This window comes from Salmo salar, chromosome 11, assembly GCF_965601325.2.
Source record: "Salmo salar chromosome 11, fSalSal1, whole genome shotgun sequence".
NCBI lineage: Eukaryota > Metazoa > Chordata > Actinopteri > Salmoniformes > Salmonidae > Salmo > Salmo salar.
In genome coordinates, this window is record NC_138301.1 from 81,776,545 (window position 1) to 81,801,227 (window position 24,683).

General features: G+C 41.3%; 1 protein-coding gene across 4 annotated transcripts; it reads right to left on the reverse strand.

Annotated features, from left to right (window-relative positions):
• Positions 1 to 7,624: 7,624 nt before the first annotated feature.
• LOC106562948 (torsin-1B) lies at positions 7,625 to 21,996 on the reverse strand. 4 transcript variants are annotated; one of them, XM_045689860.2, is made up of 6 exons: positions 21,686 to 21,995; positions 20,440 to 20,487; positions 12,559 to 12,824; positions 11,977 to 12,152; positions 11,138 to 11,265; positions 7,625 to 9,197 (listed from the first exon to the last, which is right to left on the reverse strand). In XM_045689860.2, the coding sequence occupies exons 1-6, from the start codon at positions 21,879 to 21,881 to the stop codon at positions 8,953 to 8,955; spliced, it is 1,059 nt and encodes a 352-aa protein (XP_045545816.1). In that variant the 5' UTR covers positions 21,882 to 21,995; the 3' UTR covers positions 7,625 to 8,952. The 4 variants fall into 4 exon arrangements, with proteins under 4 accessions (XP_045545816.1, XP_013983553.1, XP_082814215.1 ...); XM_014128078.3 differs by lacking the exon at positions 20,440 to 20,487; XM_082958089.1 differs by lacking the exons at positions 20,440 to 20,487; positions 21,686 to 21,995 and adding an exon at positions 18,363 to 18,541.
• Positions 21,997 to 24,683: the final 2,687 nt, after the last annotated feature.

Sequence of the window (24,683 nt, forward strand, 5' to 3'; positions counted from 1 at the left end):
AATGTAATTGTCAACCAGTTTCCCTAATCACTGACTTCTGACCAATCTTTCCTTTTCTCTACCAAGGTTAGTTCAACAACAGGATCTGTGAGTAACCATGAAGGAACATCCCCTATCACCACAGAAGGGCCAACCTCCAACTCCCTCAAACCACTCTCATGAGCAAGCTGATTTAAATGCACCAATACATATCCTTAAAGCTATACACTGGATTTTGTCCAGCTTCTGAAGCCAAATCTTCAGTGCTATTCCATAAACTATACACCTGTAATCAATTGTCCTGATCAGAGCTCTGTAAATATCCATCAAATCAAAGTTTGTCACGTGCGCCGAATATAACAGGTGTAGACCTTACAGTGAAATGCTTACTTACAGGCTCTAACCAATAGTGCAAAAAAGGTATTAGGTGAACAATAGGTAGGTAAAGAAATAAAACAACAGTAAAAAGACAGGCTATATACAGTGGCGAGGCTATAAAAGTAGCAAGGCTACATACAGACACAGGTTAGTCAGGCTGATTGAGGTAGTATGTACATGTAGATATGGTTAAAGTGACTATGCATATATGATGAACAGAGAGTAGCAGTAGCGTAAAAGAGGGGTTGGCGGGTGGTGGGTGGGACACAATGCAGATAGCCCGGTTAGCCAATGTGTGGGAGCACTGGTTGGTCAGCCCAACTGAGGTAGCATGTACATGAATGTACAGTTAAGGTGACTATGCATACATACTAAACAGAGAGTAGCAGCAGCGTAAAAATAGGGGTTGGGGGGGGCACACAATGCAAATAGTCCGGGTAGCCATTTGATTACCTGTTCAGGAGTCTTATGGCTTGGGGGTAAAAACTGTTGAGAAGCCTTTTTGTCTTAGACTTGGCACTCCGATACCGCTTGCCATGCGGTAGTAGAGAGAACAGTCTATGACTGGGGTGGCTGGGGTCTTTGACAATTTTTAGGGCCTTCCTCTGACACCACCTGGTGTAGAGGTCCTGGATGACAGGCAGATTAGCCCCAGTGATGTACTGGGCCGTACGCACTACCCTCTGTAGTGGCATGCGGTCAGAGGCCGAGCAATTGCCGTACCAGGCAGTGATGCAACCAGTCTGGATGCTATTGAATGTTGCAGTTGTAGAACCTTTTGAGGATCTCAGGAAACATGCCAAATCTTTTTAGTTTCCTGAGGGGGAATAGGCTTTGTCGTGCTCTCTTCAAAGAACAGTAGCATGGATGAAGTGAACATCTTTTCTCTGTCCACCATACAGGTCAATCGACATGTACCAACCACTCCATCGATGTCTTCAGTTATATATTCTGCCTTTATTTCTTGCGCCACCCCAGAAATAACCCCCTTGATAGATGCCCTGCTGCAAAAATCTATGCAGGAAACATTCCACTCCGATATCTTTTTGAGTCTTAAAACATGCTTCTTCGGCTCCTCAGACAAAAAATCTAAATAAGACCACTTCTTGTGACTCTCACCGACTCCACACTTTCTTCCAACACATTCCAGATTTTCCTGGAGACATTAAACGGATTTCCCAAGTAGCATTGATCCAAAACCCTGACTCCGACCAAAAACGAGTCTAGTGGTTTCCTATATTCCACCATAGCTTTACTTCTCGTTTCCCTTTTTCTTCGCCACTGTAGCCCACTCATTCTCACTTTCTGTACTATTAGCTTCACTCGACTCACAAGCAGTTTCAAACAAAACCTCAGTTTCTACAATCTTCTGTCCCCCATATCCGTCACGTCATCAAACGTCCAATCAGGACCCAGCAGCCTCTTCAACGAGAGTCTGCATAGTCAGGCTCTAAAATAGAACTTGGTTCTATTTGTGACGCTTGACGAGCTGCAAGTCCCACCTCTCCCATCTCCTCATTGGTTTTTAGGAGCATATACCCACGTGGGTGATTGAAAGATGAACTGAGGTACACACTTCAGGCCAGTTGGTGGTGGTAATGCAGCTTAAAGATGGTTGCCAACCGCCATATAAAATCCAAAGAAGAAGAAGACGACTGAAGGAGGAGAGATTACTAGAAACTAACTCTTGTTTACCCCTTTATCTATAGATGAATTGTAGAGGACCTTGTGCATTTCAGGTAAAATAACAACCCAATGCTTGTATCCCAGGACAAATTAGCTAACAACAGGAAGCTAGCTAGCTACATTGCCATGAATGTTAAATGCTTTTCGACCTGGTTCAGAGTTCGTTTTGATATTTCAACCTGCGTGTCCTGATTGAGTCTGGTGTGGATGGACAAAATCAACATGCACGCGGACGCCCGGTCTAGTCAGCATGTTACTGTCACAACGTCCACGGAAGGTGGCGCCTCTCCCCGGTCGGGCGGTGCTCGGCGTCGCCTGCCTACTAGCTGCCACCGAACTATGTTTCTGTGGCTGTTGGTTTTGTCTGATTAGGTCTGCACCTGTTTTGTGTTAGTCAATTAGTGGGGGTATTTAGTTTGTCTGTTTCGTTTGGGGATTTGTGCGGGATTGTTCTTTGTCATGCTATTGATAGTCATGAAATTTTGTATGTTTTCCCAGTGAAGCTGCTTGTGTAGGCATTAGGGTTGCCGGGCTGCGCCCCGTCCTTGTGGATCTTTGAAGCTGTCCTCCTTTCTAGTTGTTTTGCAACCTGCCTTGTTGCTGCATTTTTTTCTGTTTTGATTATTAAACGTACATTTAAACGGATCTCAGTCTCCTGCGCCTGACTTCACCCCTCCTGCTATCAAAGTGAACCGTGACAGTTACGCCGCTGTGGTCTGAGCTAAAGATGCATGCAGGGTTTACATGATGTCACTGTCTAAAGGGCAACGTTGGAAAATGTCTAAAATGTAGGCCAAATTTAATAGCCCAAAATAAACATTTACTTGTTTACATAGATACAGAGGCAGAACTTTCATTGGGGACGGAGTGGACATGCCCCCATCCACACATTCTGAAATTGCATTTTTGTCCACCCCAGTTTTATCACTGGAATGTGATACAAAATGAGGCAACGGTGTGCTTTAGGCCATGCGGACGCCTCTGAGCGGGTGGATAGGCTGTTTGGAGTGTTTATCTGACTGGACAAAAAAAGAAATAAGAATAATAAATATTTCCCCCACACTTCTAAAACATTTGTCAGCTTGGACAAATTCAAATAGGTAAGGTTGAGTTGAAGATGAGTCCAATATAAATCTAAGATGGTGAAAGTTCATTTTCAACAAGGTCGTATAATATTGATTTTCTATATGTAAAAACAGTAAACTCAGATATCAAGGTTTAAAGGGACCAAAATGCCAATGTTTGATCACAAATAAATGTGCCACTCCTATCCAGAATATTAGTCTATATTCTGGTATAGCCTACTATGATTGTTTTACTTCATGTTAGTTTAAAAAAGATGCAGAACTATTTAAGTCTTTAGAAGGAATATAGAATACAAACTATGGTTGATGCCACTTTTTAATCCATAGACCTAACAGAAGAGGTCATTATTGTATTGTAGAGAGTAAATGGCTTGCCTTACCTTCTCAGTGGGAATTTTCCTACTGCATTAGCCACCTTTTTAAAGTCTACAAATCACCTATACTACACTCTTTACATTCACCATACAGTGCCTTCGGAAAGTATTCAGACACCTTGACTTTTTCCACATTTTGTTACGTTACAGCCTTATTCTAAAATGGATTAACTAAATAAAACATCCTCAGGAATCTACACACAATACCCCATAATGACAAAGCGAAAATAGGTGGTAAAAAAATGTTTGCAAATGTATAAAAAAAAGAAAAATAGATAAGAATTCAGACCCTTTGCGATGAGACTCGAGTTGAGCTCAGGTGCATCCTGTTTCTATTGATCATCCTTGAGATGTTTCTACAACTTGATAGGAGGCCACCTGTGCTAAATTCAACTGATTGGACATGATTTGGAAAGGCACACACCTGTCTATATAAGGTCCCACAGTTGACAGTGCATGTCAGAGCAAAAACCAAGCCATGAAGTTGAAGGAATTGTCAGCAGAACGCTGAGACAGGATTGTGTCGAGGCACAAATCTGGGGAAGGGTACCAAAACATTTCTGCAGCATTGAATGTCCCCAAGAACACAGTGGCCTCCATCACTGTTAAATGGAAGAAGTTTGGAACCACCAAGACTCTTCCTAGAGCTGGCCGTCGGCCAAACTGAGCAATTGGGGGAGAACGGATTGTTCAGGGAGGTGACCAAGAACCCGCGGGTCACTCTGACAGAGCTCTAGAGTTCCTCTGTGGAGATGGGAGAACCTTCCAGAAGTACAACCATTTCTGCAGCACTCCACTAATCAGGCCTTTATGGTAGTGTGGCCAGATGGAAGCCACTCTTCAGTAAAAGGAACATGACATCCCGCTTGAGGTTTGCCTAAACACACCGAAAGACACTCAGACAATGAGAAACAAGATTCTCTGGTCTGATGAAACCAAGATTGAACTCTTTGGCCTGAATGCCAAGCGTCGCGTCTGGGGGAAACCTGGCACCATCCCTATGGTGAAGCATGGTGGTTGCAGCATCATGCGGTGGGAATGTTTGTCAGCGGCAACGACTTGGAGACTAGTCAGGGTCGAGGGAAAGATGAACAGAGCAAAGAACAGAGAAATCCTTGATGAGAACCTGCTCCAGAGTACTCAGGGCCTTAGACTGGGGTGAAGGTTCACCTTTCAACAGGACAACGACCCTAAGCACACAGTCAAGATGACGCAGGACTGGCTTCAGTACAAGTCTCTGAATGTCCTTGAGTGGCCCATCCAGAGCCCGGACATTAACGCGATCGAACATCTCTGGAGAGACCTGAAAATAGCTGTGTAGCAATTCTCCCCATCCAACCTGAGAGAGCTTGAGAGCATCTGCAGAGAATGGGAGAAATTTCCCAAATACAGGTGTGCCAAGCTTGTAGCTTCATACCTAAGAAGACTTGAGGCTGTAATCACTGCCAAAGGTGCTTCAACAAAGTACTGAGTAAAAAGGTCAAGTTTCATTTTTTTGTTTTTGTGAATTAGTAAACATTTCTAAAAAGCTGTTTTTGCTTTGTCATTGTGGGGAATTCTGTGTCGATTGATAATAAATGGAGTGGGCAAGCTTTGTAGATGCATTGAACAAAGAAGTGTAATGTAGGATGCGACTGAAATTTTGCAGGTGAGGAGAGCGCTGGGCACGAAGCGCTGGGCATCTTGTTGTTATGACATGCATTATCTGAATTAGGCCCACATAATTATACCTACGGAGGAGTGGCTTCTATGAAGGGTCTTTGAACTTCAGAGAGTTGTTTTAACTAACATCGGACCAGAGCTAGCCCTTGATCACGACTCTCAGTTCCATTATATTACACATAATGCCGCCTAAGGTTTGAGAGCTAGACCAGAGCTAACGAGCTAACGAGCTAGCTAGCTAACAAGCTTGTGCGTGCAGAGCGGCATCAGAATTAAAATTAAAACGCATCTTAACTTTTTTATAGTTAATAAATCCTACGTGGGCAGGTAGACTAAACATTACATTTTACATTTTAGTCATTTAGCAGACGCTCTTATCCAGAGCGACTTACAGTAGTGAATGCATACATTTAATATTTGTTTTTTTTTGTACTGGCCCCCCGTGGGAAACGAACCCACAACCCTGGCGTTGCAAACACCATGCTCACCACTCACACTGACAAAGATGTTCAGCTGGCAGGCAGACACAGGAATAAGTTTGAGTGACAGTGAAGGCTTTGCATAGGCGCTTTGTTGCGTTTTTTTGTGGGTCGGGAGAAAAATGCCTGGAACATAAAATAACGTTATTAACCGGATCTCATGCTTTTAAAATAACAGTTCTGTTCTGGAATAGATCACTTTCGTTCTCGGAACTGGTCATGTTCCTCAAAAAAATAAATATATTGTTTTCGTTTCGGTTCTCTTCCCTGAACCGGTTCCAACCCATTACAGCCTGGATAAGGGAGAGGTTGAAAATGTTAGTCAAGACACTTGCCAGCTGGTCAGCACATTATCCCAGTATGCGCCCTGGTAATCCGTCTGGCCCCGTGGTCTTGTGAATGTTAACCTGTTGCCTTGTGAATGTTAACCTGTTTAAAGGTCTTACATCAGCTACGGAGAGCGTGATCATACAGTCGTCCAGAACAGCTGGTGCTCTCAAGCATGGTTTAGTGTTTAGCGAGCATAGAAGGCATTTCGCTCACCTGGTAAACTCAGTTGTGTCACTGGGTTTCCCTTTGTAATCTGTGAAAGTTTGCAAGCCCTGCCAAATACGACAAGCGGATTCGATCTTAATCCTGAATTGTTGCTTTGCCTGTTTGATGGTTTCTTGGAGGGAGTAGCAAGATTTCTTATAAGCGTCCCGGTTAGTGTCCCATTCCTTGAAAGCAGCAGCTCTAGCCTTTAGCTCAGTGGGGATGTTGCCTGTAATCCATGGCATCTGGTTGGTCATTGTAGGGAGGTCGTCGTCGATGCACTTATTAATGAAGCCGGTGACTGATGTGGTAAACTCCTCAATGACATCGGATGGGTCCCGGAACATATTCCAGTCTGTGCTAGCGAAACAGTCCTGTAGCTTAGCATCCGCTTCATCTGACCACTTCCGTATTTTTACTTTACATGCATATTCCAACCATAAACCTTGCATTACAGGCAACATCCGCACTGAGCTAAAGGCCAGAGCGACTTCTTTCAAGAAATGGGTGTTGTAGAAGTAGTATGTAGACAACTGGGCTGTGGTTTTGCTGTTTCAATGCTAAAACACTCTGTTCCAGAAGAGATATTGATGATACAGTTTAAATGTGATGGCTCTGAATCTGCAATTGTTTTCCCCATAGAAAGGATGCTTTATTTGAAGTAATTGATTTTGGTTAAATACCATCCTATTTTGAGGTGATCTGCTCAGATCTCCTGCTCCAGCCTAATATCTTTCTGACTGCCCCAATGGGAGGGGTCTCCAGTAGACAGAGGTGTTATGGGGCTACAGCTTCACCATCACCTGCTCCACCACAGTACCCAGGAGGCTCCTTCCTTCTCACGTTCATCTGCTCCAACAGAACCCAGACTCAGCCAGCTGCCAATCACTCTGATAACCACCAAGTGAACTACACCTGTGTTCATAAGAATGACCTCTTCTGTCATAACATCTGAGTGAGTTCTACTCCCTCATTGACACAGGTAAATTTAACATGGAACTAACTTTTGACTTTGTCAATATTTAAATTCCCACAAATACTTAGATCTGGGCCTGTTTTCATAGTGTCTAAGAGTAGGAGACTGCTAAAGTAAGATTATGTCCCCACTGTCAATGTAATCTTAATCAATATGGCCCAAAAAGTTTAACTGATCCTAGATCAGGGATCAGTTTTCCTGATGATCAATCCCCTCATTTTATGTGTTTCTATTGAAGCCAATCTTCTGACAGATTTCCCCATCAGACTGGTCGTAGTACCGCTGATGTTAGTGATGACCAAGTCATGACGGCTCCCTGTTTTAAAGACCACCAGAAGGTGTGAAGAGTGTGGAGCTGACCGCCCTGCAGAAGGTGAGGGAAGAAGAGAGGAGATGAGAAAGAATATTCTTACATTACCTTTAAAAATGTTTGATATTTCATGAACTCAAACAAAAGTAAAACAAAACAGATTTTTCCCATGTAAAAACATTTTAATGAACAATTTGGAACCTTCCTTCCTGTAATTATTTTGTGCATTTAGACCGAGAACCCTATGCCAACTAAGGCACAGTATACAGTTGCACATAAAGCATAACATTTTTTCACTGTGGTTAAGTTACATTAAAACAAATTACAATTGGATTTATTTTGTTGCAGACATTTAATCAAGATGGACTGTTGGACTACTCAATTAAATTATTTACTCAAATAAATGATTTAGGACAAATCTGGATCAACCCTGAAAAAAATGTAATTGGTAGACTGAAAACAAAATACTTGTATACCCACAAATATAAACTTAAAGCAGAATTTGAAATGCACACAATGTTTCTGGTGAATGAGTAAGGATTAAAAACAAAGGCAAAATTGATTTTAAGGCAGATTTTTCCTATGTTTAGGTACTGGTAAACTGGGTATTGACAATAGATATAAAATACACAATGGGTATCCAGTGCGCCACAAATGCACAATACTTCAGTGCTACGTTTTCAATGACAATTAAAGGGGCAAGCTTCATTAGTTACAGCTGGCCAATTCTTATTTCAATTAACGATATGCACCAATTGATTCTTGAAGAATATAACCATCACGTTGATCTCATGGAATGTGAGTCCTTGCATCTATAGCTCCATCTGTCATTTAGAGAGTGGTGACATTTGTCCGGTCCCAGTATCCCTCAGATTGATAGCAAACCAAGTGGCAGGGCTGCCGTTTGGCTGAAAAATGTATTAGCGATTGTAACTTTAAACAACATTTGTTTCTAATACACAACTTGTTTTCGATTGCACATTTCATGTGCAGCAGATTTCCATGAAAAAGAAAGTCATTATTTGGCGATACTCATTTACAGAATATACAAGTCAGGATCAAGCACCTTGATTGGTTAAAAAGTAGTGTTTCGCCTCACTGTTTTTAAAATATTTTTTTTTTATCTCTCTAAATTCATCCTCCTCTCTCTCAGTAGTACATCTTCAGGGAGAAGTGACACCATCAGAGCAATACCGTTGATGTCCTCCACATGGTTGTGTTGACGTTGGGAGACCTGAGGGGCGGGTCATCAGTCAGAGTTCCTCACTCTGACTGGCAGAGATGTTCTCATTAAGAAAGTGCACACAGTAGAGTAGGAGGTAGATAGATACAGTAGCTGTTTCATCTGAGATAGTCTACATTTCCGTCAGCAACGGAAGACTGACTGATCAGACCTACAAACCACCTTTCATCCTAAATTACTACTCATTACGATTAGATCAGTCAGTCTGCAGCTGCCAGTAGAAACGTAGTTGATCTCAAACACACACTACGTGTAGTAATCTAGCTTGCCGCCGATGGTCTTGCAGCCATTGACGGAGAAGATCTTCTCGCTCTTGGGGAAATAGACCAATTCTCTGGCCATCTGGTTGACCACGTCCTGGTTGGGCTTCAGGCCCTTGGCAGACATCTCTGCCATGCCACACAGCAGCACGTGTCTGCACTCCAGAGGCAGGAAGGGGACAAAGAAGTCAACTAGGCTCCTGTCTATCAGACTAGAGTGCCACAACCCACCTACACAGACAAAGGGAGGGAGAACACAGTCATAAGATGGGCAAGGAGAAGCTATCACCAATTGCTTACTCAATCCTCTCAGATGTACACAAGTGCCTAGGGGGTAAGGATAGCCATAAAATGGGAAGGGGCAAGAAAGGTAGATGGACAGAATATATACTGCTCAAAAAAATAAAGGGAACACTTAAACAACACAATGTAACTCCAAGTCAATCACACTTCTGTGAAATCAAACTGTCCACTTAGGAAGCAACACTGATTGACAATACATTTCACATGCTGTTGTGCAAATGGAATAGACAACAGGTGGAAATTATAGGCAATTAGCAAGACACCCCCAATAAAGGAGTGATTCTGCAGGTGGTAAGCACAGACCACTTCTCAGTTCCTATGCTTCCTGGCTGATGTTTTGGTCACTTTTGAATGCTGGCGGTGCTTTCACTCTAGTGGAAGCATGAGACAGAGTCTACAACACACACAAGTGGCTCAGGTAGTGCAGCTCATCCAGGATGGCACATCAATGCGAGCTGTAGCAAGAAGGTTTGCTGTGTCTGTCAGCGTAGTGTCCAGAGCATGGAGGCTCTACCAGGAGACAGGCCAGTACATCAGGAGACGTGGAGGAGGTCGTAGGAGGGCAACAACCCAGCAGCAGGACCGCTACCTCTGCCTTTGTGCAAGGAGGAGCAGGAGGAGCACTGCCAGAGCCCTGCAAAATGACCTCCAGCAGGCCACAAATGTGCATGTGTCTGCTCAAACGGTCAGAAACAGACTCCATGAGGGTGGTATGAGGGCCCGACGTCCACAGGTGGGGGTTGTGCTTACAGCCCAACACCGTGCAGGACGTTTGGCATTTGACAGAGAACACCAAGATTGGCAAATTCGCCACTGGCGCCCTGTGCTCTTCACAGATGAAAGCAGGTTCACACTGAGCATATGTGACAGACGTGACAGTCTGGAGACGCCGTGGAGAACATTCTGCTGCCTGCAACATCCTCCAGCATGACCGGTTTGGCGGTGGGTCAGTCATGGTGTGGGGTGGCATTTCTTTGGGGGGCCGCACAGCCCTCCATGTGCTCGCCAGAGGTAGCCTGACTGCCATTAGGTACCGAGATGAGATCCTCAGACCCCTTGTGAGACCATATGCTGGTGCGGTTGGCCCTGGGTTCCTCCTAATGCAAGACAATGCTAGACCTCATGTAGCTGGAGTGTGTCAGCAGTTCCTGCAAGAGGAAGGCATTGATGCTATGGACTGGCCCGCCCGTTCCCCAGACCTGAATCCAATTGAGCACATCTGGGACATCATGTCTCGCTCTATCCACCAACGCCACGTTGCACCACAGACTGTCCAAGAGTTGGCGGATGCTTTAGTCCAGGTCTGGGAGGAGATCCCTCAGGAGACCATCCGCCACCTCATCAGGAGCATGCCCAGGCGTTGTAGGGAGGTCATACAGGCACGTGGAGGCCACACACACTACTGAGCCTCATTTAGACTTATTTTAAGGACATTACATCAAAGTTGGATCAGCCTGTAGTGTGGTTTTCCACTTTAAATTTGAGTGTGACTCCAAATCCAGACCTCCATGGGTTGATAAATTGGATTTCCATTGATTATTTTTGTGTGATTTTGTTGTCAGCACATTCAACTATGTAAAGAAAAAAGTATTTAATAAGATTATTTCATTCATTCAGATCTAGGATGTGTTATTTTAGTGTTCCCTTTATTTTTTGGAGCAGTGTAGATATCACAGGTAATCTTTGTATTGAAGGTCTGAAAAGTCTCCATAACATCCCCAGTCTTCTAACCCAAGGCTTAGTAACATAAAGGAGAGAATCCTGACCTAGAGAAACATGTGCATGATTTGTTAAATATAAAAAAAGAGTTACCAAAGTGCATAAGTTAGGCTTCAGCCCTAAAGAAGGACGGCAAAGAGGTGGCTTACTCTTCTTGTTGTTGAACACGGACAGGGAGAGAGCTGGTTCTAAGTGTTGCAATTTTATCTCCTCTCGGTCTCGACCTGCTTTCCAGAAGTCCAGGGCCACCTGCGTGATTTGCTCTCCTCCAGCGTTGCTATGGAGATGAGCAAAGCAAACTAGTAGATAAAGTTGCACTGTGCAGAATTTTCCATTTCCTGGTTGCTAAAACGAATAGTTTGTTGACTAATTTCAGTTTGTGACAAAATAAGCTAGTATTGTGTAGAGAATCATTGTACCATCTAAACCGCTTTAAAATATATTTTCTACAGCTAATAATATTGTTGTTTCAGCTGTTTGAAGCTGGTGTATTAAACCGAAAGTAAGACACAAAAACAAAACTTAAGAATGGGAAGCATAGAAATTGAGCACATTATAGATCTACTGCTTATTAGACTTGCTTTCTAGTAGAATGATAGACCTATAACTCACATTTCTATGTGAATTTGGTCAGGTCGCCCATAAAAGTTGCATATTGCCACTTTAAGCTGGGTCCAACGTTCTTTTTCTTCCTCACTGGTCCGGACATGGGCTAGTTTATAAATACATTAGGTTCATGTGTGGTGATTCTATTTGCAAAATAAAAAATCTGAAGTAACTGAACTTTAGTTTTGGGAGCCGTATCTGATTGACAGTTGACAATTAGGTAAGTACAACCATGGTTACTGCAACAAGTCGTTAAGTTGTGGGAAAGATAGGATGATGGATGTGTAATATATTTGGACTGTAAATCTAGTAAAAAAAAAATACAAGTCTCCAAAAACAACACATGAATTCTTATCACACATTGCTGGTCTGTCTGCCCTACCTGAGGAAGATGAAGATGGCTTGGCGGTAGGAGACCCCGTCCAGATTTTCGTAGTATTCCAGGTAGGGCTTTATACAGTCGATCAGGCCAGGGTGCATCTTGTCCATCTCGTCAAAGATGAACATGGAACGTGGGCAGTTGGTGACGTTGCCTTTGATCCACTGCTGCAGCTGAGACTGAGGGATGGTCACAACAGTTTAAACACAGACTTATCTACAGCAGCGAAAATCGCTTACAGCATAGCCGCAAAATATATTTAAAAACAATTCTGATATACATCCTGTATCATATAGAACCCTCAAATTCAAATCTATGACCTTGGAAGCCAGTTCCACTGCTTTTTGTCTTCTTCATTCTTCCCATCTAACCAGGGACTGATTTAGACCTGGGACACCAGGTGGGTGTAATTAATTCTCAGGTAGAACAGAAAAACAGTAGTATTCCGGACCTCGTAGGGTAAGATTTGAATATCACTGATAATGAACATAATTTTTAATAATTTTTTTTACAGCCTAATTCTCCATTGAGAATTTTCCTGCCACGGTTACTGGGGATTACAATATAACAAAATACTTGTTTTACCTTGTAGTTCTCAAGCTGACTCGAATGAAGGAAGTGAGTAGAAGTCACAAACTGATGGACGAAACTGCTGGCCATGCCCTCCTTGTAGATGTTTTCAGCTATCAACTGGCTGACTAAGTTCTTCCCTGTGCCAGTCCAGCCATGTAGAGAGAGCACCAGGGGCTTTTTAGGGTTTTTATTGTTCATGAAACCCGTTACAGCTTTCTGGACGACTCTGGAGGCAACATGTTGACCAAACAGCTTCTGATCTAGGGCCACTTTCAAACCTGATGACAGGGTAGGAGTTGATTATTAAGTGTCAATGAATGGGACGTGCTAAGAATACACCACCATTATTTCCATACTAATTATAGGTGGTTATCTTAATAACGTCATTAGTTACACGTGGGACACAGCTGCTAAGTAGGCTAGTGGTGCACGTGTCAGCTGTTTGTTCACTCGCACCCGCCCGAAATTGCTAATAACCCTTCCACAACCACCCGACTATATGTGATAAACTGAAAATCTGAGGTCCGCACTCGACCCTAACCTGCTAATATAGAAAATGTGCTGTAGGCTACAGTCAGATGGTGGAACAATTTTTTTGTCAGGGGTTGCAGGATATTTTTTTGCCTGATTTATATAGGCTGTTTCTGCTTATAATTTCCAACATTTTGGTAGGTGATTTGTTAGTCAACTTCTAGGCCTAAAATTAGATACTTGCAGCTTCTTCTCTTCTGTCATTATATGTTGCCCTGAAAGACTAAACAAACCCTTGCTCACCAGAATAACTTCATAAATCAATAGGATGAATGCTTTAATTTAGTTGACATCAGTAAAGTTCTCGGTCATCTCTGCATCTATCATGGAGCAAATATGTTTAGAGACCGGGAAGAAAGTGCAAAAAAAAAAAAAAAAACGTAAGACTATGTTTCAAATTTCAGTTTGACCGGTTGTAAGGAACTAGAAAGCTGTGAAAACGACCCAACATGATTCTGATAAGATTTCAGTTCGGCTTGGATGTATATTTTATGTGGTTGAAATACTTTCAGCTTTTCTGATCCCGATAAAGATAGATAGTCTGTAGAGGTGCTAAATGCGCATTCTCTCAAGATGCTGAACGAAATAAATCATATTTCTCCACTCCTGTTCCCAAGTCAAAATTGTGCCTACATTTGGTGTATCCTTTTACTGCAAGAAATGCTTCATTCTGTAGGAGTTACTATTAAGGCTATGTGAGAGGTTATACACTTAGTGTGCAGATTTCAGTTTCCATTCTACCCATCTGAACAATAGCCTAGGATACAGTACCCTTGATGTGCATAGGCCTATTTGAAGTCCCTGTCTTGTGACTGTCTAGTGTATAGTGCCTCACAATCTTCACACATAAAATAGCAATCTATCATCCTCTTTTACCAATTCCCCAAATCTTTCCGAAACATTACTTTTCAGGCACTCCCTTTTTATTTCGCAGCTTTTCTCTTATTGAATTAAACTCAGATAATTGTACGGTTACATGCATATGTTATGTTCCCCCAGTGTCTGTGTTGTTGTGGGTCTGTATGTGTGTCTATTTCAGGAATTGGCTTCCTGGATTCCTAAAGCAGCTGATTCGTCGGCCCCCTGGCTGATTGGAGCTCTGACCCCTCCCTCTCGTCAGGGGATACAGCTGTCTCTTCGATTACCAAGTCCTTCTCTAGCATGATAAAAGCCAGTGTTCCTTCGTCAGTGAAGAGAGCTTCTTTTCACATCCTGTGTTGGTTGTTGTGGCAGTCAGTGAATGTTTAAAAAAATATATATATATTTTGTAGCTGCTCCTTCAGAGGTATGTGTATGACAATAGGACGAGCTCTAAAGCTAGCTTCCAGAAAATGGGAACGGAAATGGCACCACACCAAACTGGAAGTCTTCAGACTAGCTTGGAAAGACAAGTACCGTGCAGTATCGAGGAGCCCTCACTGCTGCTCGATCATCCTATTTTTCCAACTTAATTGAGGAAAATAAGAACAATCCGAAATGTATTTTTGATACTGTCGCAAAGCTCCTATGTTGAACATAATAAACGGCTCTCTATCCACCGGATGTGTACCAAACTCACTAAAAGTGGCAGTAATAAAGCCTCTCTTGAAAAAGCCAAACCTTGACCCAGAAAATATAAAAAACTATCGGCCTATATCGAATCTTCCATTCCTCTCAAATATTTTAGAAAAAGCTGTTGCGCAGCAACTCACTGCCTTCCTGAAGACAAACAATGTCCACGAAACGCTTCAGTCTGGTTTTAGACCCCATCATAGCACTGAGACTGCACTTGTGAAGGTGGTAAATGACCTTTTAATGATGTCAGAGCGAGGCTCTGCATCTGTCCTCGTGCTCCTAGATCTTAGTGTTGCTTTTGATACCATCGATCACCACATTCTTTTGGAGAGATTGGAAACCCAAATTGGACTACACGGACAAGTTCTGGCCTGGTTTAGATCTTATGTCGGAAAGATATCAGTTTGTCTCTGTGAATGGTTTGTCCTCTGACAAATCAACCGTAAATTTCGGTGTTCCTGAAGGTTCCGTTTTAGGACCACTATTGTTTTCACTATATATTTTACCTCTTGGGGATGTCATTCAAAAACATAATGTTAAATTTCACTGCTATGTGGATGACACACAGCTGTACATTTCAATGAAACATGGTGAAGCCCCAAAATTGCCCTCGCTAGAAGCCTGTGTTTCAGACATAAGGAAGTGGATGGCTGCAAACTTTCTACTTTTAAACTCGGACAAAACAGAGATGCTTGTTCTAGGTCCCAAGAAACAAAGAGATCTTCTGTTAAATCTGACAATTAATCTTGATGGTTGTACAGTCGTCTCAAATAAAACTGAAGGACCTCGGCGTTACTCTGGACCCTGATCTCTCTTTTGAAGAACATATCAAGACTGTTTCAAGGTCTGCTTTTTTCCATCTACGTAACATTGCAAAAATCTGAAACTTTCTGTCCACAAATGATGCAGAAAAATTAATCCATGTTTTTGTTACTTCTAGGTTGGACTACTGCAATGCTCTACTTTCCGACTACCCGGATAAAGCACTAAATAAACTTCAGTTAGTGCTAAATACGGCTGCTTGAATCCTGACTAGAACCCCAAAAAATTATCATATTACTCCAGTGCTAGCCTCCCTACACTGGCTTTCTGTTAAGGCAAGGGCTGATTTCAAGGTTTTACTGCTAACCTACAAAGCATTACATGGGCTTGCTCCTCCCTATCTTTCCGATTTGGTCCTGCCGTACATACCTACACGTACGCTACGGTCACAAGACGCAGGCCTCCTAATTGTCCCTAGAATTTCTAAGCAAACAGCTGGAGGCAGGGCCTTCTCCTATAGAGCTCCATTTTTATGGAATGGTCTGCCTACCCATGTGAGAGATGCAGACTCGGTCTCAACCTTTAAGTCTTTACTGAAGACTCATCTCTTCAGTGGGTCCTATGATTGAGTGTAGTCTGGCCCAGGAGTGTGAAGGTGAACAGAAAGACTCCGGAGCAAATATCTCCGCCCTTGCTGTCTCTGCCTGGCCGGTTCCCCTCTCTCCACTGGGATTCTCTACCTCTAACCCTATTGCAGGGGCTGAGTCACTGGCTTATTGGTGTTCTTCCATGGCGTTCCTAGGAGGGATGCTTCACTTGAGTGGGTTGAGTCACTGACGTGGTCTTCCTGTCTGGGTTGGCACCCCCCTTGGGTTGTGCCGTGGCGGAGATCTTTGTGGGCTATACTCGGCCTTGTCTCAGGATGGTAAGTTGGTGGTTGAAGGTATCCCTCTAGTGGTGTGGGGGCTGTGCTTTGGCAAAGTGGGTGGGGTTATATCCTTCCTGTTTGGCCCTGTCCGGGGGTATCATCGGATGGGGCCACAGTGTCTCCTGACCCCTCCTGTCTCAGCCTCCAGTATTTATGCTGCAGTAGTTTGTGTCGGGGGCTAGGGTCAGTCTGCTATATCTGGAGTATTTCTCCTGTCTTATCCGGTGTCCTGTGTGAATTTAAGTATGCTCTCTCTAATTCTCTCTGTCGGAGGACCTGAGCCCTAGGACCATGCCTCAGGACTACCTGACATGATGACTCCTTGCTGTCCCCAGTCCACCTGGCCGCGCTGCTGCTCCAGTTTCAACTGTTCTGCCTGCAGCTATGGAACCCTGACCTGTTCACCGGACGTGCTACCTGTCCCAGACCTGCTGTTTTCATCTCTCTAGAGACAACAGGAGTGGTAGAGATTAGAGGTCGACCGATTATGATTTTTCGGTACCGATACCGATTATTGGCGGGCCAAAAAAGCCGATACCGATTAATCGGCCAATTTTTTTATTTGTAATAATGACAATTACAACAATACTGAATGAACACTTATTTTAACTTAATATAATACATCAATAAAATCAATTTAGCCTCAAATAAATAATGAAACATGTTCAATTTGGTTTAAATAATGCAAAAACAAAGTGTTGGAGAAGAAAGTAAAAGTGCAATATGTGCCATGTAAAAAAGCGAACGTTTAAGTTCCTTGCTCAGAACATGAGAACATATGAAAGCTGGTGGTTCCTTTTAACATAAGTCTTCAATATTCCCAGGTAAGATGTTTTAGGTTGTAGTTATTATAGGAATTATAGGACTATTTCTCTCTATACGATTTGTATTTCATATACCTTTGATTATTAGATGTTCTTATAGGCACTTTAGTATTGCCAGTTTAACAGTACAGCTTCCGTCCCTCTCCTCGCTCCTACCTGGGCTCAAACCAGGAACACATCGACAACAGCCACCCTCGAAGCAGCATTACCCATGTAGAGCAAGGGGAAACAACTACTCCAAGTCTCAGAGCGAGTGACGTTTGAAACACTATTAGCGCGCACCCTGCTAACTAGCTAGCCATTTCACATAGGTTACACCAGCCTAATCTTGGGAGTTGACAGACTTGAAGTCATAAACAGCGCAATGCATTGCGAAGGGCTGTTTGAATGAATGCTTACGAACCTGCTGCCTACCACCGCTCAGTCAGACTGCTCTATCAAATCATAGACTTAATTATAACATAATAACACACAGAAATACGAGCCTTAGGTCATTAATATGGTCGAATCCGGAAACTATAATCTCGAAAACAAAACATTATTCCTGTTACATTGCACAACCTTCAATGTTATATCATAATTACGTAAAATTCTGGCAAATTAGTTTGCAACGAGCCAGGCGGCCCAAACTGTTGCATATACCCTGACTGCGTGCAATGAACGCAAAATGACACACACCTGGTTAATATTGCCTGCTAACCTGGATTTCTTTTAGCTAAATATGCAGGTTTAAAAATATATACTTCTGTGTATTGATTTTAAGAAAGGCATTGATGTTTATGGTTAGGTACAGTCGTGCAACGATTGTGCTTTTTTCGCAAATGCGCTTTTGTTAAATCATCCCCCGTTTGGTGAAGTCGGCTGTCTTTGTTAGGAAGAAATAGTCTTCACAGTTCGCAACGAGCCAGGCGGCCCAAACTGCTGCATATACCCTGACTATGTTTGCAAGAGAAGTGACACATTTTCCCTAGTTAAAAGAAATTCATGTTAGCAGGCAATATTAACTAAATATGCAGGTTTAAAAATATATACTTGTGTATTGATTTTAAGAAAGGAATTGATGTTTATGGTTGGAGCAACGTGTACCTAAGCGATTATATGCAACGCAGGACAGGCTAGATAAACTAGTAATATCATCAACCATGTGTAGTTAACTAGTGATTATGATTGATTGATTGTTTTTTATTAGATAAGTTTAATGCTAGCTAGCAACTTACCTTGGCTTCTTACTGCATTCACGTAACAGGCAGGCTCCTCGTGGAGTGCAACGTAAAGCAGGTGGTTAGAGCGTTGGACTAGTTAACCGTAAGGTTGCAAGATTGAATCCCTGAGCTGACAAGGTAAAAATCTGTCGTTCTGCCCCTGAACAAGGCAGTTAACCCACCGTTCCTAGGCCGTCATTGAAAATAAGAATGTGTTCTTAAACTGACTTGCCTAGTTAAATAAAGGTCTAAAAATATATATATATATATATATATATATATATATATATATATATATATATTTTTTTTTAATCGGCATCCAAAAATACCGATTTCCGATTGTTATGAAAACTTGAAATCGGCCCAAATTAATCGGCCATTCCGATTAATCGGTCGACCTCTAGTAGAGATACTCACAATGATCGGCTATGAAAAGCCAACTGACATTTACTCGAGGTGCTGACTTGTTGCACCCTCGACAACTACTGTGATTATTATTATTTGACCATGCTGGTCATTTATGAACATTTGAACATCTTGGCCATGTTCTGTTATAATCTCCACCCGGCACAGCCAGAAGAGGACTGGCCACCCCTCATAGCCTGGTTCCTCTCTAGGTTTCTTCCTAGGTTTTGGCCTTTCTAGGGAGTTTTTCCTAGCCACCGTGCTTCTACACCTGCATTGCTTGCTGTTTGGGGTTTTAGGCTGGGTCTCTGTACAGCACTTTGAGATATCAGCTGATGTAAGAAGGGCTATATAAATTTGATTTGACTTAGTGTTTGTGGTTATTGAAATTTTCACTTAAAATATTGGTAAATTATTCTGTTTCATTTGTTCCCAAGGGGGGAAGGGGAACACACCTTGGGAGTGTTTAGGCAAGAGGCCTGCGGGCATACATAATCCGTAGTATTTAATCTGTCTATGCACACTAGGTAAGACCTGGGCAGACCACCCCCGGTATTTTGGTTAGCATGCCAGGAAGAGCTGAAAGTTAAATTAGAAGTGGGAAGGCAGGTAGGCGAGGGGATTCCTTAACTTTTATTTTCTTTGGTTCCATCCAGCACCTTTTCCCCACATTACCATGTTTAGGGATAATAGATTTCCTGTAAACTGTATTTTTCTCTGCCGTCCTTCCACGCACCTACGATCCCATACTTTTAACTACACATGGAGTTGAGATGTAGCGGGGTGTTGAGTTCCCTCCAAGAGGCGTACGTTATCAACATACAATGTGATTGTGGATAGTTGGATTGAAAAGTTTACATGCTTTGCAAGAACGATTTCCCTAATAATCCTGTTTACATGGACATCTGAAATTGGGCTACCTGATAGCACACTGATAAATACATAAATCGGCAATCAAAATAAACATTCTACCATGTTATTTTTTGGAAGCATATTGGATTCTGAGTTTGGACATGTTTGTGAAATGGGTGCAACTTTCACTTGGGACGGGTGCTTTTTTGGAATAGCCTACTGTATGACAAAAGAGGTATGTATATTTCTTAATCGTCTTGTTTGTAACACGCCCATTTGTTTAACGTGCCCAGTTGGGGATGTCTGATAGTACATTCCAGCGCTCTCCCTTTCGATAACCAAAGCGCAAAAATGTAAAGCTCTGATCCAATGTAAACATCAGAAAATACCTGATTACTTCTTATCCCTTGCACAAAAAGCCTACAGCTGTGTCTGTCCCGAGATCACTGGCACTGGAAACTGAGGGCCCAGAATATTTTATACAAAGTCTCAAGTTTGCTAGCACGGGTTTTGGGGCAACCCAGTTGATACAACGTTTCAAGATTGTTGCAGACAGGCCATGCGTAGCCAATGTAATTTATATTTTTATTTTCTACCTGCAGGCTGCAATGTTGTGTTGGCTTTATGTAGGTTATTACATAGTTGGCAAATGGCAATAAAAGTAACTTAGATTTGTATTAGATAGAATGTTGATTAACCGCAGACAATGACTGAGACAAAGACTATTATAAATGAAAAACTGTTCCACAAAAATGTGCATATGGAAATCATAACTGGCACGCAAATTGGTAGAAATGGTAAGAAATCGGTACTCCAAATGGAGAAGGTTTCCTACCGCGGGCGTAGCCCATTACTTCCAACTTCAGGAGCATACCAGCAGAATCTGTGAAGGCCAGCAGGAAAAGGAAAGTCGGGAACAGGTTGTATTTCTTCTGGTTAGGCTAAATTAATCTCTGGCTCCCTTCAAGTCATTTGTGTCTTTTTTAATCAAACAGCGTGCTTAAAGCATCTGACTAGTTCAGTACATACAGATGATTATGGAAAAAGTTTTTACATTTTGATTAATCGATTGGTCAAAAGAAAAGACTACTCTTGGTTGACCAAGATTTTTTTTGGTCAGGGAAAGCCCTAGTAGAATGAACTTTCGATGCCCCAAAAAAACTCTGAGGGAGGACCCCCTGCCAGGTTATGCCCCCCTCACTTCTGCTCCCCTGATATTAACTACTTCTAAGAGGCATAGATAACTGTCCAGGCTCTTACACAACCGGCCGTGATCGGGAGTCCCATAGGGCGGAGCACAATTGGCCCAGCGTTGTCCGGGTTTGGCCTGTGTAGGCCGTCATTGTAAATAAGAATTTGTTCTTAACTGACTTGCCTAGTTAAATAAAGGCAAAAATATATATACAATTACTCACTTCACTCGTGCCAAACGGGTAGGCTTGCGCTAACGGTGCGGATACATGCGCAGATCAAACACATTTGGAACGCCAACTAAGGTGTTTAGATGTCCTTATAAATCTAAAGATTGCTCAGAAAACTAGGTGTTTATTTCGATTCTGATCTTACGACGATTATGATAAACAGAATATGGTGTTTACATGACTATTGCATAATCTGACTACTGCCGTAATCAGTTTAATATCAAATTATTTCCGTCCATGTAAACGTAGCCTACTAGTTCTTATTGCCTACGTCATTCCATTTTTCTGCCCGTTCCCATTTGGTGCGTGTAGAATTAGGCCTTAAAGCTTAGGTTTATGCACTAATTCCAGATAACCTAAAATAAAGTGGCACACTTCTATGTAGCCTATAGATATAAACTACTGATATATATAAAGATACTGCACAAGACTGCTATATTTATGGATTTAAGATATCGTTAAGATACCGCACTTCATCCACACAATAGTTGACGACCCTAAAGTCAACTCTCGTTTTCTAAAGTAGGCCAACGGTATACTGGTGGAGATCGATAAGCAATTGCAAGATTAAAACGCAAAAGGACTGACTGTGTCTACATGTTAAAATAGCCTAAGTAAACCATAACACATCAACCATTTCATATTTAGCTGTACACATACCTGTTGAATTAAAAGCAATCCATTTTGAATCGCAACTTTCATGTAAATGATTGTAAATTTTCCGCCCCAGTGCTGCTAGGCCTAACGTTACTCCCGCACCGACCACAATTGTGGTTGAGATTGGTTCGAACGCGTTCACAAAACCACTCGATATCAACACATAATATACGAAATAGGTTTTGTATGTTGCTTTCATTTTAACTTCAAATAAACATTTAGCTACCTAGTTTATAATTTAAGAACGCAAAGACGTTAAGAGTCCAAGTCAGCTATTTCCTCCTACGTAATCATTATGCGACAGCAAATCTGTAGCAAAATGGTCGTCACCAGGCACATTTTTTTTGTTTGTATTTTTTTATTTATTTTTATTTTTTATAATATTTTTTTTTATTTTGTATTTTTAATTTTTTTAGTTTGCACAGATCTTTATTTAACTTGTAAATAACAGTAAAATGCAAAACAGTAACATGCAAAACATAAACATAACAGCCAGAGGGAATCCAAAGAAATTAGAGAAAAATAAAAAAAAACGATTATATCAAATCAAATACAGACATATATCGAATACATTTTTTTGACATATTGTTTTGTATACGTTTTAAAGATTCTAAGTACTGTTCCAAATCAGATTAAAAAAATGAAGAAAAGGGGCTTTTTCTTCATAAATTTTGATTTGTGGATGAAAGATTTTCCTAATAAAATAAAGAGATTTATGACATACTCACGTTCAATTGTGGAATCAGTGTAGTAAAATAATATGTCAAACTTAGTAATATCAATGGTTGTATGCAATTTGCGGCTAAGATATAGTTTTACATCAGTCCAAAATACTTCACTATATAAACAATTACAGAATAAGTGTTCAATAGATTCAGTTTCTAGTTCACAAAAACTGCATTCACTGGTAACGTCAAATATATATTTAGAAATCAAGCTATTACACGGATAGCATCTATGGATTATCTTAAAGGAGATCTCCTTTACTTTATTGGTCACCATAAATCTGTGTGGAGTGAGCCAAGCACGGCGCCAGTTTACATCAAACGATGAAGCCCAACAAAATATCGCAGAGGGAATAGACTTCCTGTAGAAAATATCCCTTATTAAACGATTGTTGAATTTCGTATCTAGTAGACCAATGCCATTCAACTGAATATCGCTTACAATCGGAGATATTCCAAAATATGCATTATTCTGAAGTAAAGTTTTTATCCCACTAGGTATAGCTTTAATAACAGTGTCATATTCCTTGCTTGAAACCTCAAAGTTGTATATTTCCATAAATTCTCTCCGTGTAAATAGATTCCCACTGTTATTAACCAATTGGCTGACAAGAACAATGTTTTTCGAGAACCATTTATGGTTAAATAACATCTTATTTCTATGTAATATTGACCCATTGTTCCAAATAAAACATTTATGAGGTGAAAAGTTGTGTTTATACAACAAAGCCCAGCACATTAAAGCCTGCTTGTGAAAAACCGCCAGTTTCACAGGAATTTTACCCACAATATATGGACATTGTAGTAAAAAATTAAGCCCGCCGAACTTCTGAAAAACAAAATGAGGTATAATATTCCAGAAGCTATGAGGATTTTTTATGTACCTTTTAATCCAGTTGACCTTTGATATCTGATTGAAGAGAGTGAAATCTAAGACATTTAGACCGCCATCACAAACCCTGTTGGTGATAACATCTCTTTTTATCTTATGTGGCTTGTTTTTCCATATGAAGTTGTACAAAAGCCTATCTAAGGTACAGCAAGTGGATTTGGGAATGTCAATAGATGAAAAAAGATAGGATGCACGAGATAGCCCCTCAGCTTTGGATAAAAGCACCCTTCCTTGAAGACTTAAATCCCTCCCTAACCATGAGGATAATTTTTTTTTGACAGATTCAGTTACAGGGTTCAAATTAAGATCATTCATAGCCTTAAGATTTTTGGTGATCTTTACACCGAGGTAGGTTACAGTATCTTTTTCAGAGATGTTACAATCTGCTGGGTTGACAGCTCCTTTCACAACAAACAACTCACATTTGGAAAGATTTAAAGTCAAGCCTGAGATTTTGGAGAACTGCTTCACGATATCCAATGCTAATCTAGCTTGAGATACATTTTTCAAAAAAAGTGAGGTGTCATCCGCCAGTTGGGATATCTTGATCTCTCTGGACTGGAATGTAATGCCTTCAAATGGACTTTTATAAACTAATGAGCATAACATTTGAGAAACTAACAAAAATAAAAAAGGTGAAATTGGACAACCTTATCGTATTCCTTTGTAAATGTTAAATCTTGAGGATGTTCCATGACAGAGTTTGATACAGCTATTGCCACCATTATACAGAGTTCTAATAGCATCAACAAAGAAACGACCAAATTTCAAATGCTTAAGACAATCAAAGATAAAATTGTGACTTACTGTATCAAATGCTTTCTGAAAATCCAGAAATAGGATAACAGGGAAGTCATCTAATAGATCACGATACTCAACCAAGTCTAATATCAGCCTCAGATTATTAGATATATGGCGCCCTTTCATAAACCCTGATTGACATTCATCAATCAGATCATTTAAGCAAGACTTTAACCTTTTTGCAAAGATTAAGGCTATAATTTTGTAGTCGTTATTTAGGAGTGTGATTGGACGCCAATTATCAATACTTAGGAGATCCTTGTGTGGTTTAGGTATAAGAGTAATAACCCCTTGCTTCAGAGAGGCAGGTAGTTCTCCCTTCTTTATAGCCTCCTTAAAGGTTTCAAGTAAAAAAGGTGCTATTTCTTCAAAGAAGGTTTTGTAAAATTCAGAGGTTAATCCATCACAACCTGGAGATTTGTTCTTTTTTAACTGAGCAACCCCGTACTGGATGTCCATAATGGATAAATCTTGGCAACAAGACTGATTGAGTTCTTCACTAATCGAATTAACATTCTCTATAGAATCAAGGAGATCCTTAGAGTCACACAAATTGTTATCTAAGGAGTAAAGATTCTCATAA